We start from the raw sequence: 12,406 nt of genomic DNA, 5'->3' as shown, positions 1-12,406 counted from the left end.
TTTGTGAGTTCAATCTATTATCAATTTATATAGGGAGAATTTCAGTTTCACTCCATGAATTTTGGTTTAATCACAATCGAATCCCACAGGTTTGATTTATTATAATTCATACCCCATAATTATTGTAAAGTAAATTTAGCTAGCCGAGGGGTAGGAGGAGAGCCACGCGTGAGACCCTAGACGACATTTGGTGTGGTACTGTACTACCACGTGGCATTTGACAGGTGGTAGTATGGACCAATGAGATGACGGCACCTGGATAACTACAACTATGGCGAGACAGAACTAAACGTCCGTTTGATATTGGCGTTAACGTCATCCATCATCCCTGCCAGAAAATTGTACGGGCTAAACTTTACCAAATACCGCAGCCTTCCTCCTTCTCACTTCTCAAATATATGTTTTCGTCTTTGGTTCTGTCTCTGAAGCCATGGCAACGGCTGTTTTTCCATTCAATCCACTGGGTATTGTTCTTCTATTGATAATTATAATTTCTTAAACACCAAAAAATTATTAAAAGTTGGGTTTCTTAGATCTAGGTTCAAAACGATTAGTTGTTATTGAATTTAGTCCGCGCGTTTTTGTTTTCAACGTAGGTCCTTTGATATTTATTATTTTTTTTATTGTGTCGATTTTACCCCTTGAGGTAAATAAGGTAAACATATTGAAAATTTAAATTTAATGCATTATTTCCTTGTAATTGAATTCCAGAATTTAAATTTTGAATTCTTTCTTTGATAATATTCTTAATATATTGATAAAATACAATTTAATCAATAAAAAACTAAAGACCCACATATTATACAAATCTATCAGACAAGCACTCATATTAAATTATGCACCTAACATACACGTAAATAGTGTTAGTATTAGCAACGAAAAAAACTTAGTGATAAATCATGTTATCTGTAAGTTAGGAACATAAATTAGAAGACTACATATAAGTTAAATACAAAAATAGACAAAATAAAATTGTATGTTACCTATAAAAAAAAACCTACAAAAAAATGTACATAAAATACTATTACATGTTGTTGAAAATATGAAAAAACATATATTAATCCAACGGTTCAAAAAAATTTCTTAAAAAGAGTGCAAGAGTAAGTGAACTGTTGAATTTACATCCAACAGTGAGTGACCACAAATCTCTTAGCCCTTTGTAGTCCAAGAGATCGGGACTGTGCCTATGCAATGCAATAGGCAATATGACATAATGACTATTACTCAATTCAAGTCATAAGGGGCAACATTGGAATAAAAATTGATTTTCAAAATAAAAATATCAAAATATTATATCAAAAAAATTTAAAAAGGAATGTAATCCTATGTGGCACAAAAGTCAAAAGACTTGGATCAAAGTCACCAAATCCGAAATTTGAACCTAACTTCTCAGGGAATTTGAATTTATATCAACTTTTCTATTAAAAACATTTGTAGGTTGTTTATTATTCAATAAATCCCACTTAAAATCGATCACCTATTGTTTGAACCTAAAACACCCATCTAACCATGTTTAGTGTAAAACTCCCAAGCAATAAGAAAACACCATGGACTGACATTGTCTGAAGCAAAGATCCTCAAAGTAATCCCCTTTATTCAAAACAAAAAACAAAAACCAAAATTCATTATTTTTCACTACAAGCACCCAAGTAATTGGGGCAAAGGGTAATTTCAATTAAATTTAAAGAAAGGAAAAAACAAAGGAGAACATAAGAGGAATTTCAATTAAGTCAGCGAACATATCCGCTAAGATTGTATAATTTCTCCCAAGGTAGAGAGCGTTTTTCAATCATCAAGAGGCTTTTTTAAATCTTAGAAATGTGTGCGTGTTTGTGTGTGTGTGTTTTTTTTTCCTAAACAAACAAAAATATAAAACTAATTCAGCTAATCCAAAAGTAAAATAATCAATATATCATATCCTAATTACTAAAAGTTTGGTTTTCGTTAAACTAATTTTTATTACTAATTTTTTACTTGTCTCCTAACAAAAGTCAACAGGTTATTAACTACGATAATTCGATTTTTAATTTCTAGCGTCCTTCAATTGTGTCGCTGGTAACAATTTAGTTATTCCTTCAAATTTTTGTCAATGTATCAGTCAATTTGATAGATAGAAGCGTCAATTCACGAACAAACCTTTGTATTCCCTTGCATAACATGTTACAATTCCTTCCAATTGAAGCACTAATTGCCCTCTCTATACCAATTTACCAAAATTGTTGGCAGGTTATGGAGGGAATGCAATAGCATACGGCGAGTAGGTTGTCTTATGGGTGATTTGTATATGAATTTACGATTTTATTCCCTCAAATTGACGATCATATTGATGGAATATGACAGAATGACCAAATTACCACATGCACAATTGAAGGACGCTTGTAATTTAAAACCAAATTTGAGGACCATAATGAAAATTGGGTAAAAATCAGGGATCATTGTAATTAAAAACCCTTTGGAGTCCATACCAGTATAATTAAGTACAATTCATATCAAGTAAATAAATTAAGTACAATAATCATTTACATAAAATAGTAACCCTAGTTAGTAAGCTAGTATGACGCTAACCTAATTTCAGCTCACATCACAATCTATCCTATAATCGGAAATGTTTACTTCTTAGGTCATTATTGAGATATCATCCTTGCAAAAATTCACTCAAATCGAAAAGCGTTTAATTATGTAACAATGACCAAATAAATAGACACGCACCATATTTTCAGTAAATAAGCAAATGATCTTTGATTTGAATAAAAGTTTGTTAGGATAAAGTTTGAATGAGGTTCTAAAAATTATACAGTTCGAATTATGAAATTACATTGTGGAGGTAGCGTTTTAACTTACTAACTGATTAGCAACTTCAACGCTTTTGTACAAATAATTTGGCCCTCCATTTTACCAAAAAATACAGATAATTAAGTAGTATTGATTGTAAATAAAGGGTATGAGGTTCCTTGCCACCCATTGGGTTTTCAAAGGAACATTTAAAGATAAATCCTATGATTTACTGGTATATTTTTGTATCATTTGATCGGCTGTTGGGCTTGCACGGTTGCACTCATGCCTACTAACAGGATACCCCTGCCTCATGGTAGCTAGACTCAAAGGAGGACGCTAGTTAATTTGTGATGTTAAAAGGCTCTCAGAACTTCGATTCAGCCAAAAATAAAGCATCCTGAGAACATGAATTGACAACATAAATGAGAAACTTTCATTACATTGTTCTAATCAACTACTTTGTTGGTTATGGAGACTAATACAATGACAAAACAATATGTAATTTTTTTTATAGGTATAAGCAAGATGTGAATGAAGTTGAAATTTTTAACCCAAAAAGGTAGCAGTTTGATCATTGCACAAAAAGAAGTCAGAGAACTCCAAACCATGTAACTTTATTGTCTTGAATTAATATGAGCAACAATAAGAGGTTCAAGATTTCCATTCAAAACAGACATTAGGTCAGGCAGTTGGATGCCGGTTTTTACATCCTTCACTAGTTTGTGTGGATGATACATGTACGTTCGAGTCTCTTTCTGCCACAGATTGACAATGTCATCTTTCTTGATATCACTAACCTTAGTAACTCCTTGTTCCAGTGCAAGGATGAGAAGCTTGCCTTTCAACCGGTTAATGGCCTTGATCTTATTTGCAAAGTGGCTCCTCTCACCTGCATATAATGATAATATTTACAAAGGATTTGCAAGAGAAAATATATATATATATTATGGATTTTAAAGTACAAAATGCAAATAATGTTGTTGTCACTGGTCATCTAGAAATATGATTAGATCATAAAGAGCTCATTTTAAGCTATAAAGTATGTAAGGGCTTCTAATAAACCACGAAGCACCTGATGATTGCGCAGTTACGCTCGTGGGTATATGCTGGACGGAAACTGAAGGTCCAGTTTGGCCCTGCTCTTCTTCAAGCATTGATGGCAATGTGACGACTAAATCCTCCTCATCAATTTGTAGGTCATGAGCTTTTCCAAGAAACAAAGGAAAAACATCCACACTTGCTGAGCTAGCCTGCAAGATACTCAGATTTCCAAACTGTAAAATTACTGGTCCAGATTCTTACGAGATATATAACTAATGAAATGAACATTGCTAATCACTAGTTGTGGTTGAGCTAGGTATCTTTTACCCAATTGACTCTCCACCTAACTTTTAGGTAACATACTAATTGAATATAGTATCAAAGCCACCACATACTGATAGCCTTAGTAGGGACCACTCTGGTCGTTCAAAGAAGAGGCCACCAGTAATCATGTCTGACCACTCAAAAGAGGGGTTCGATATGAGGAGTGTTGAGCAGTAGTCCTATATTGATTGGGCTAAGTGCCTAATACAACTAAGTTGTGCCTCTTCACCTAACAGCTAAAAGTTAAAACTTTTGGAAAAGATAGTATACCAACAGAATTATCAATTTTACGATTAAGTTACACGTTACATGTCATAAGACAAGTGAATAGAGATATGTATAATGGTTTAGATAGTCATGTCACATTGAATTCTAAATTAAAAGTGATGCTGGTGTTGGTGTTTCTTTTGAATTGTTCAAACAGGCTAGTAGATAGAAAAGTACTCAAATGACAGGGACAGAAAAGGATGAAGGCCCTCAAGCTGAATTCTAGATTTGGACATCAAGGATTCAAGGTTAGCCTCAACTGATGATGTCTGCCAAATTATTCATAAGCTTCTACAAACTTTATCTTAAAGTCGATCAAAGCATATTCTTTCAACAACTGAGAGAATGTTCCTTCCCTTAATTTGGTCTGTACTACTAGTCTACTACTAACTAACAACGTATTGTCCAGAGGTCTGCAGCACTGAATCTGTAAGGTTGAGAAAAAGTGGTTTATTGTGTCATAAAGTCTCTAGTTTGCAGTTCCCAGTGCGACCTAATATAATGCAACAATGAACTGACCAAGGTAAACCAAGCGCATGAGCATTAGATATATGGTTAGCATTGACTATATTGCAGGATTTATTTTGTTTACTAAATTCTAACTTTGTGCCTCCTGGGAGGAATATACTAAAAGTGCACTTACTTGAGTACCATAGTGGTAAAAAACTTAATGATTGCAATACTGAGATCAGGGTTTACGGTCAGAACAGAAAGAAAGTTTTACCAAATGCAAGGCAGATCCATTTTGCGAACTTATAATGTTGTGAACACCTGTCTCTCCGGAAAGATAGCCATAAGCAAACTCAAATTCAAACTCAATAGTTGCTGACTTGATGCCACCATTTGTGGAAGGACGCTTCTCAATGACCCTCCCTTTATAACCTAGCTTTTTGGCCCATTTGGTATACATGCTTAGTAGTTGTTTTACCCATACCTGAATTACAGAAATTCCAAAATCAAGTCACAGATAAATAGAAATGTGTATATATAAGAGGATGGGGGGGGAGAGAGAGAGAGAGAGAGAGAGAGAGAGTATAGATTGCATGTAAGTCTGTCAATCTCAGAGGAATCTTGTTTCTAAGATTGGGCGATTTGACAGATTTAGAAAAGAAACGAGTCTTCTCTAAATAAAAAATAAATTTGACCAATAGTTCCATTTTCAGTAATTCATCAGTCCATACACACTTCAAAATCTCACTTTTATGTTTCTTACATGTAGACGTGAGCAAGGCTTCGTTTAATCAATTTGTGTTGCTAAAGCTTTCTGTTCTCAGGTGCAACCTGGTTCAGATTAGGAACTTCAGTCCCCCATTACTCGAGCAAAATGTGACAAACATTGAATTGCCCACATTCGGTACAATTACATTTGGAAACACTTACTCAGTTGATTTGGAAAAGGAACATCCCATATTCCCTGTTTCACTGTTTTCAAGAAATCGATAACTTATTAAAGTTTTAAGGAGAGTACAGGGTAGAAAAACACTGTGTTTAGATATAGCACCGTAGAGCATTCAAACTCGTAGGTAAGCAATTGTCAAAACTCTTCTTCTTTTTTTTCTTTTTTCTTTTTCTGTCTTTTTCTCATTATACCAGATCCTTAAGGTTTCTGGCGTATCAAGCTCCTGTTTCCGTTCTGCCTACTGCATTCTAGTAACATGAAAAATTTAAGTTAACATACACTAACAGTTTCAACCATATGCAATCCCATAGTACCAAGAGCAAAGGTAGATTATCAAACCTCAGGGTAGCCTTCACCTCCAGCTTTGATAACTAGACATGCTCCCTCCATGTCATATGGTCCCTTGAGAAGCTTGGACATCTCATACTGATCCAAAAGCTTGCTTACATCTAGAGATGCAACATATGCTTGCCTAAAAAGCCCATAATGTATAGCATCTATCTCCGCTAACTGCGTTATCAGCTTTGCTTCTTCAGCCTGCAGAGCGATAAGCAGATGTAGTCATAAATGCCAGATCCTCATATTCATCTGAGGAAGGTAGAAATATTATCTAAGATACTGCAGGTACCACATGAAGTGCAATGTAGCCTTGTGTCTACGTACATCTCAATAATGAATAATGGAAAACCAGTTGATAACTTAAATACACCATGTATTTTAAGGTGTCACCTTATATGTCAAGTCTTTAAGAGCATCAACCACTTTGGCACTGTCAGCTAACTTGGCAAGAATCTCACTGGACTTAGCTGTGTCATCCCAAAGGTTATAGTCACGTATCTGTTGTTCCTGCTTATTTCTTCTTGCTTCTTCAAGTTTCAATGCCAATGGGGCCAACATCTCAGCTCGGAGAACTGTATCTTCAATCTTCTTTCTCAAAGAAAATAATCCTAAACAAGATTCAGACTGTCATTTTGGATCCAATGTAATAATCAAACAATGTAGCAGTGATTCATACTCTGGAGCATAAATAATTATTAATTCCTGATCAGTTCACTGGTTTGCCAAAACAGAATTAATTCAGCTTTTTTTGTGAAACGAAAACATACATGAGTTTCATCCTTCTTCCCATCAGTCACAGCTGAAGGGTTTTGTATGTCCCACAACTACAAGCGAAAAGCGAATGGATTTAATATGGTATTCCATTTACAGATTTTAAAACTGAACACCTAGTGCATAAATTTCAGCACGACACTATCGGATTCATATACCAAACCTTCAGCTTTTTTTTTGCGGCATAAGTTAAGTGCTGAAACTTCTGCAGCCAGAATAAAATAAACTCACACTCAATGAGATTGTATTGCAACCTCATCAGCCATCCAACATTTATGTGGAGATATGACATAGAGCCAGGACATTGGCATCACTGACCCTTATTCACCCTCTAAACAACAACCATCTCTTATCACAAAGTTTAAGCATCAAACATGTGATGCAACAAGAGCCCTTCTTTACCCACAAAAAAAAAAAACATTATGTAGCTGAGAAATTAAAGGAGAATGATAAAGGAATAAACAAAACCTTTGTGAATCTCCTTCCTTAACATTCCGTTTCCTTTTCCCCCAAGGACAGGTCCTAACATCTTGCTTTGGTTCGGGGTCAAGCCCTTGTTGTGGGTGTAGGAGATAAGTGTTGTACTACTAGAGCTAGAAGCCCCACTGGTCCTAGCATAAGTTTTTGATAAATACTTATTAAACCTTCCATTTGATTCAGTTCAGCTCTAATTGATCTTCTATAGAATATTTCATGCCCTTATCATAGCTCATTTGATGAAGTAGAGTTTTTCATGCCCTTTGTTTCTGGGCATTGACACATTTACCTTCCAAGCATAGTCCAAGCTTCTTAAACACAAGAGTTCAAAGAATTACAAAAGATACACAGCGATTCAAAACCTTATAGTACTTCACTTAAGACCAAGACATAAACTTGAAAATGCTCAAACAGACTGTACTTCAGCCTGAACTTGCCCCCTATCACATTTAAACCATACACATACCCATTTCCAGAATTTAAATATTGCAATAGATTCCAATAAATACAAAGTTATTTCAGCACAAAATTGTTTAAGTTTCAATTGGGTAGGCCCAATACAGAACATGGCACCAGTAACTTTACCAAAAGTGACATAATTGTAACAGATACATAGACATACAAAGTATATATATGGAGAGAGAGAGAGAGAGAGAGAGAGAGAGAGAGAGAGAGCAGACCCAGTTGTTTGTAGACCCTGTTCTTGTCATCCATGAAAGAAGTGTGTAGAGACTGATGACTCTTTCTTTCGGAAGCTTTCCAATTTGAGCTGAACAAGGCAGCGGCAGCGGTAGTGGTAGTGGCGGTGCTACCATTTCTGACAAATGCGAATTCTGCGGCCATGCTTCTCATAATTAGAAATAAAAGAGGAAACAAGAGCAATTAAACAAACTCTGTTTTTAGAAAGTAGAGAAATGAAAGTTTGGGATGAAAGAGCAGCTGAGACTGGTGGGCACTGGACATCCACGTATGGAACTCAGCTCAGCTCTCATTTCTCTCTCTCTCTCTCTCTCTCTCTCTCTCTCTCTCGGGTCTTATCCTCTGGACCGTTACTCATGTTTATATCTCCCAGCAGAGTGAGTGTATGTTACTAATTCTAGGGATCCTAGCTGACGTCAGTTGTCATGTCCACATTTCTTCTTTATTTTCTTTTTTCTTGGTCTTACTTGAGACTTTATTTATTTACAACAAATAAAAAATTTCAACATCTCTTAATATCAATATATTAATGTAATAAGTTAATGTCTGTAGCATTGTTTATGTACAATGATGTATGTTTTACGGCATCGACAATGAGGGAAATTTGGCCATTCGACTTCATATAAAAACTTAAACTTCGAAAGTAAGAATTGTATTTTGTAGCTCAAATGGTTAAGAGCATTTATCATTACACCATAGGTTTTTTTAAGTTTAATTTCCTCAATATCACTTGTATAAAAAAATAAAAATAAAAATAAAAAAGCACTTGACTTTCGAATATTGTTATAAATCTACTAATTATGGATGACCACCATAATATCACTCATCATACTAACCATAAAACACATTATAATATCATTATAACCTATGCACTAAGGATTGTATTTAGTACATTTATGGGTTGTAATTATGTGTTTGTAACCTACCAATAATGGGTGATGAATGTTTGTCTATTCCGAAGCCTATAAATAGTAGATATTAAAGCTGAATGATATACAAGTTCATAGAACAAATTCTCTGTCTTTCTCTTTCTCTTATTGCTCTCTACAATTCCCCCTAGTTTTATAAAACATTATCAACACGATGTTGCTCTTTATATTATTTCTTTATATGAATTTTCTTTTTCTATCTAAACTATAGTCATCACGTGATTTAGAGTTTTCATGTACTCACCCGCATGACTTCATGATGCTTATGATTCTTTTATTTTTTTTTAATTTTCTTTTGATATCTTGGTCTGATAACCATAATAACCACATAGTTATTTGGTATGCATAAACATAGTTAATTAGTATACATTTTATCCGAGCGTAATAACATGCATTCATATCCTCAAAACAATTGTAATGCATGCATACGCCTAATATACTTGCATAAATGTTTACTGTAGCTATTTGAAAACAAAAACGAATATGCATAATGTATAAGGAATAATTTATTGACATTTTTTCTTTTCTTCTTTCATACAGCTACATTTTTTTTTTCTTTTCACACTTGACATGTTTCTCATATCTAATCATACATTAATTAATTAGTTTGTTTATTAAGCATGTTTTTTAGAAGAGATCAGAGCCTGAAGTTCCTCGATCCTCATCATATAACTAAAATAGGACCTGAAGTTCCTTTATCGAATCAGAATCTAAAGTTCTTTGATTCTAAATAAATGTTTTTGCATTATCCCCAATATTGTCAGCTAGAGACGTTTATTGGATAAACTTCATACTTTCTTTTGTATGTTGTATTACACAATCATTAAAGTAGTTGAAGCCCATGCCATTTTATATATTACATTATTAGTTCGGTTGTGGCATATTTCCAACGAACAACAATCCCCTCGTACATTTCATTACTGGCATTCAACTACATTTATGTATTTTTGGATGTTTATGTGCTTATTGCACAAACATAATGTACGCGATGAATTATCAATTCAAATTCAAAATCTAAGTTGGTTTTGGTTGTGCCTGCACTTTACTGCATGTTTTAAGGATTGTCCCATTGATTAGACAATTTTCCCGCCGTTAAGGGGAGATATGGCAGTTCCTGAAGAACATCGTGAAAAGAGCTGAATCAATCCACTTTTGTCTCATTAAGATAATGCATATATAAGTTATACATATGCTAGCATGGATTGTTTTTCTTGTATCACAATCCATGAACATGACAATAAGTAACTATCAATAACTGATATATTGCATACCTAAAGCATGACAAATTTATAGGTTCTAAAAACTTAACTCCCAAGAAATGGAGATTATTTGAAAAATCAGCCCTACTGAAAATAATGGTCTATAGGAGGTTATGATCCACAGTTTCTAAAATATTCATCTTAAAAGAGATGTTTGTCCTATAAGTGATAATGGAAGCCCTTGAAGAGGGATTAGTACCCTAAACCACTAAGATGCTCATAAATTATGCATGCGCATGCACATGAGAATTGTGGGATCACGAATTGATGATGCATTTGGCTTATTAGTAGTACAGTAATCATCAAGCTCTATGATTACATTAAATCATGTTTCATGATATCGATAAGTTAAGTGATTGACCAAAATAGAAATAGGCAATTCCATTTATCACTAAATATGAAGTGTGACATATTGAACCTATAGCTTAAACACCAAATTACAAATGAAGGTTACAGATTGGTGTATCATTCTACTAGAGACATAATTTTGGTCTCCTATCGTAGATGCATCCACATTTCTATAGGTACAGATGTTTTGCCATGATGGTGATGACGAAAGTCTGTTAGTTTGGGTTCAAAAACCAATATACCTTGTGAGTCTCGAGCACAAGATTATTATTTTAACACCAAACTTATAGCATGTGTTAAATGCATATTTATTAAGACTATATGATACATGGAAATTTTTAAAAGCTCATTAAATGAATAGATCTCTTCATAGATTTAAAGTATCATGAAATTCTTAATTAAAGGATTGACACTAAGAGCCCAAAGCTCAAGTTATGTACTCAATATTATTATGATTGATCTAAAATTCTTTTGTGAGTACTTTGACTTTAAATTCGATATTGTTACAACATTGTGTTTGGAACACCAGTGATCTTCCTTCAACAGTAAATTCTCCTAAAATCATGTATGAAAACATTGCTGCTTGTATAATGAAAGTGAAAGAATGATTCATCAAGGCTGATGTAAGCAAACCTCTTTACTAAAATATTTTTTTGAAGTCAAGATTCTAGAAGTTGTTGAAGATCATGGAGGAATATAAATCACGGGGAGCATCCCAGTTCTACTACAGGACATATGCGCGTTGTATTCTTTTTTCCTTTGACTAGGTTTTTGTCCCATTGGAATTTTCCAAGCAAGGTTTTAACGAGGCAACAATAAGCGCATCCAACACCATATCAATGATCCATAAGATTGTTGCACTCTTTTCCCCTTTGCTTAGGTTTTTGTCCCACTCGGTTTTTCAAGCAAGGTTTTTAATGAGGCAACTATATCATTGTATGGTAGACATCCAAAGGGGAGTGTTGTAAATCTATTGATTGTGAATGACCACCATAATAACACTCATAATACCTACCATAAAACACATCATAATGTCGTTGTAACTAAAGATTGTATTTAGTACATTTATGGGTTGTAATTATGTGCTTGTAACCTACCAATAATGGGTGGTGAATATTTGTCTATCCCCGAAGCCTATAAATAGTATACCTTAAAGATGAATGATATACAAGTTCATAGAACAAATTCTTTGTCTTTCTCTTTCTCTTATTACTCTCTACAATTCACCCTAATTTTATAACACAAATAACTTAATTATTTTTTGTTTTATTTTTTACATATTTTACTAAAAAGGAAAATTGTGAACACCTCATAACCGCGAATGAATTTAGGGTTCAGAATAATGAATTTGGGTCAAATTCAAGAAACCCATCAATTTTTTGTTGTTGCCAAAGTTAGGAAATGGAAAGGGGGAACTCACACACATAGGGATGGCAACGGACAATTCGGGGCCGGGTATGGCAAATACCATCCCTATCCCCACTCCCCCGATAAGAAATTACTAATCATCACTACAAAAGAGGCCACCACCATTAACGTAATCACCAGCAGTTAACCACAACCAGTAACACTAACACTTAGAAAACTGAGTTTTACAATAATGTAAGACTTGATTCAGCTAGCACTAATTTCTCCAAAGTTCGAAGTTACAGTCCCATTAGAAACACAACTTTATGCTTCAGTTGAAAACAAAATGGGCCTTGTACTATCCTAAGAGCATCCCAGCCGAATAGACTTTGGAAATCCGCCCTTGGGTACCAGGAATAAACGGTCTTTCA

The 12,406-nt window shown here is 34.3% G+C and overlaps 1 protein-coding gene across 2 annotated transcripts; it reads right to left on the bottom strand.

Annotated features, from left to right (window-relative positions):
* Positions 1–3,364: 3,364 nt before the first annotated feature.
* On the bottom strand, positions 3,365–8,448 carry LOC117636167 (peptide chain release factor PrfB3, chloroplastic). Of its 2 annotated transcripts, XM_034370656.1 has the most exons (7): positions 8,074–8,181; positions 6,913–6,969; positions 6,536–6,753; positions 6,146–6,343; positions 5,132–5,341; positions 3,848–4,025; positions 3,365–3,664 (listed from the first exon to the last, which is right to left on the bottom strand). In XM_034370656.1, the coding sequence occupies exons 3-7, from the start codon at positions 6,701–6,703 to the stop codon at positions 3,390–3,392; spliced, it is 1,029 nt and encodes a 342-aa protein (XP_034226547.1). In that variant the 5' UTR covers positions 6,704–6,753; positions 6,913–6,969; positions 8,074–8,181; the 3' UTR covers positions 3,365–3,389. The 2 variants fall into 2 exon arrangements, with proteins under 2 accessions (XP_034226547.1, XP_034226546.1); XM_034370655.1 differs by lacking the exon at positions 6,913–6,969 and having other exon boundaries at positions 8,074–8,448.
* Between the last annotated feature and the right edge of the window lie 3,958 nt (positions 8,449–12,406).

The sequence above is a fragment of the Prunus dulcis genome, chromosome 7 (genome assembly GCF_902201215.1).
Source record: "Prunus dulcis chromosome 7, ALMONDv2, whole genome shotgun sequence".
NCBI classification, from domain to species: Eukaryota; Viridiplantae; Streptophyta; class Magnoliopsida; order Rosales; family Rosaceae; genus Prunus; species Prunus dulcis.
This window is presented reverse-complemented; position numbering and strand designations above follow the sequence as displayed.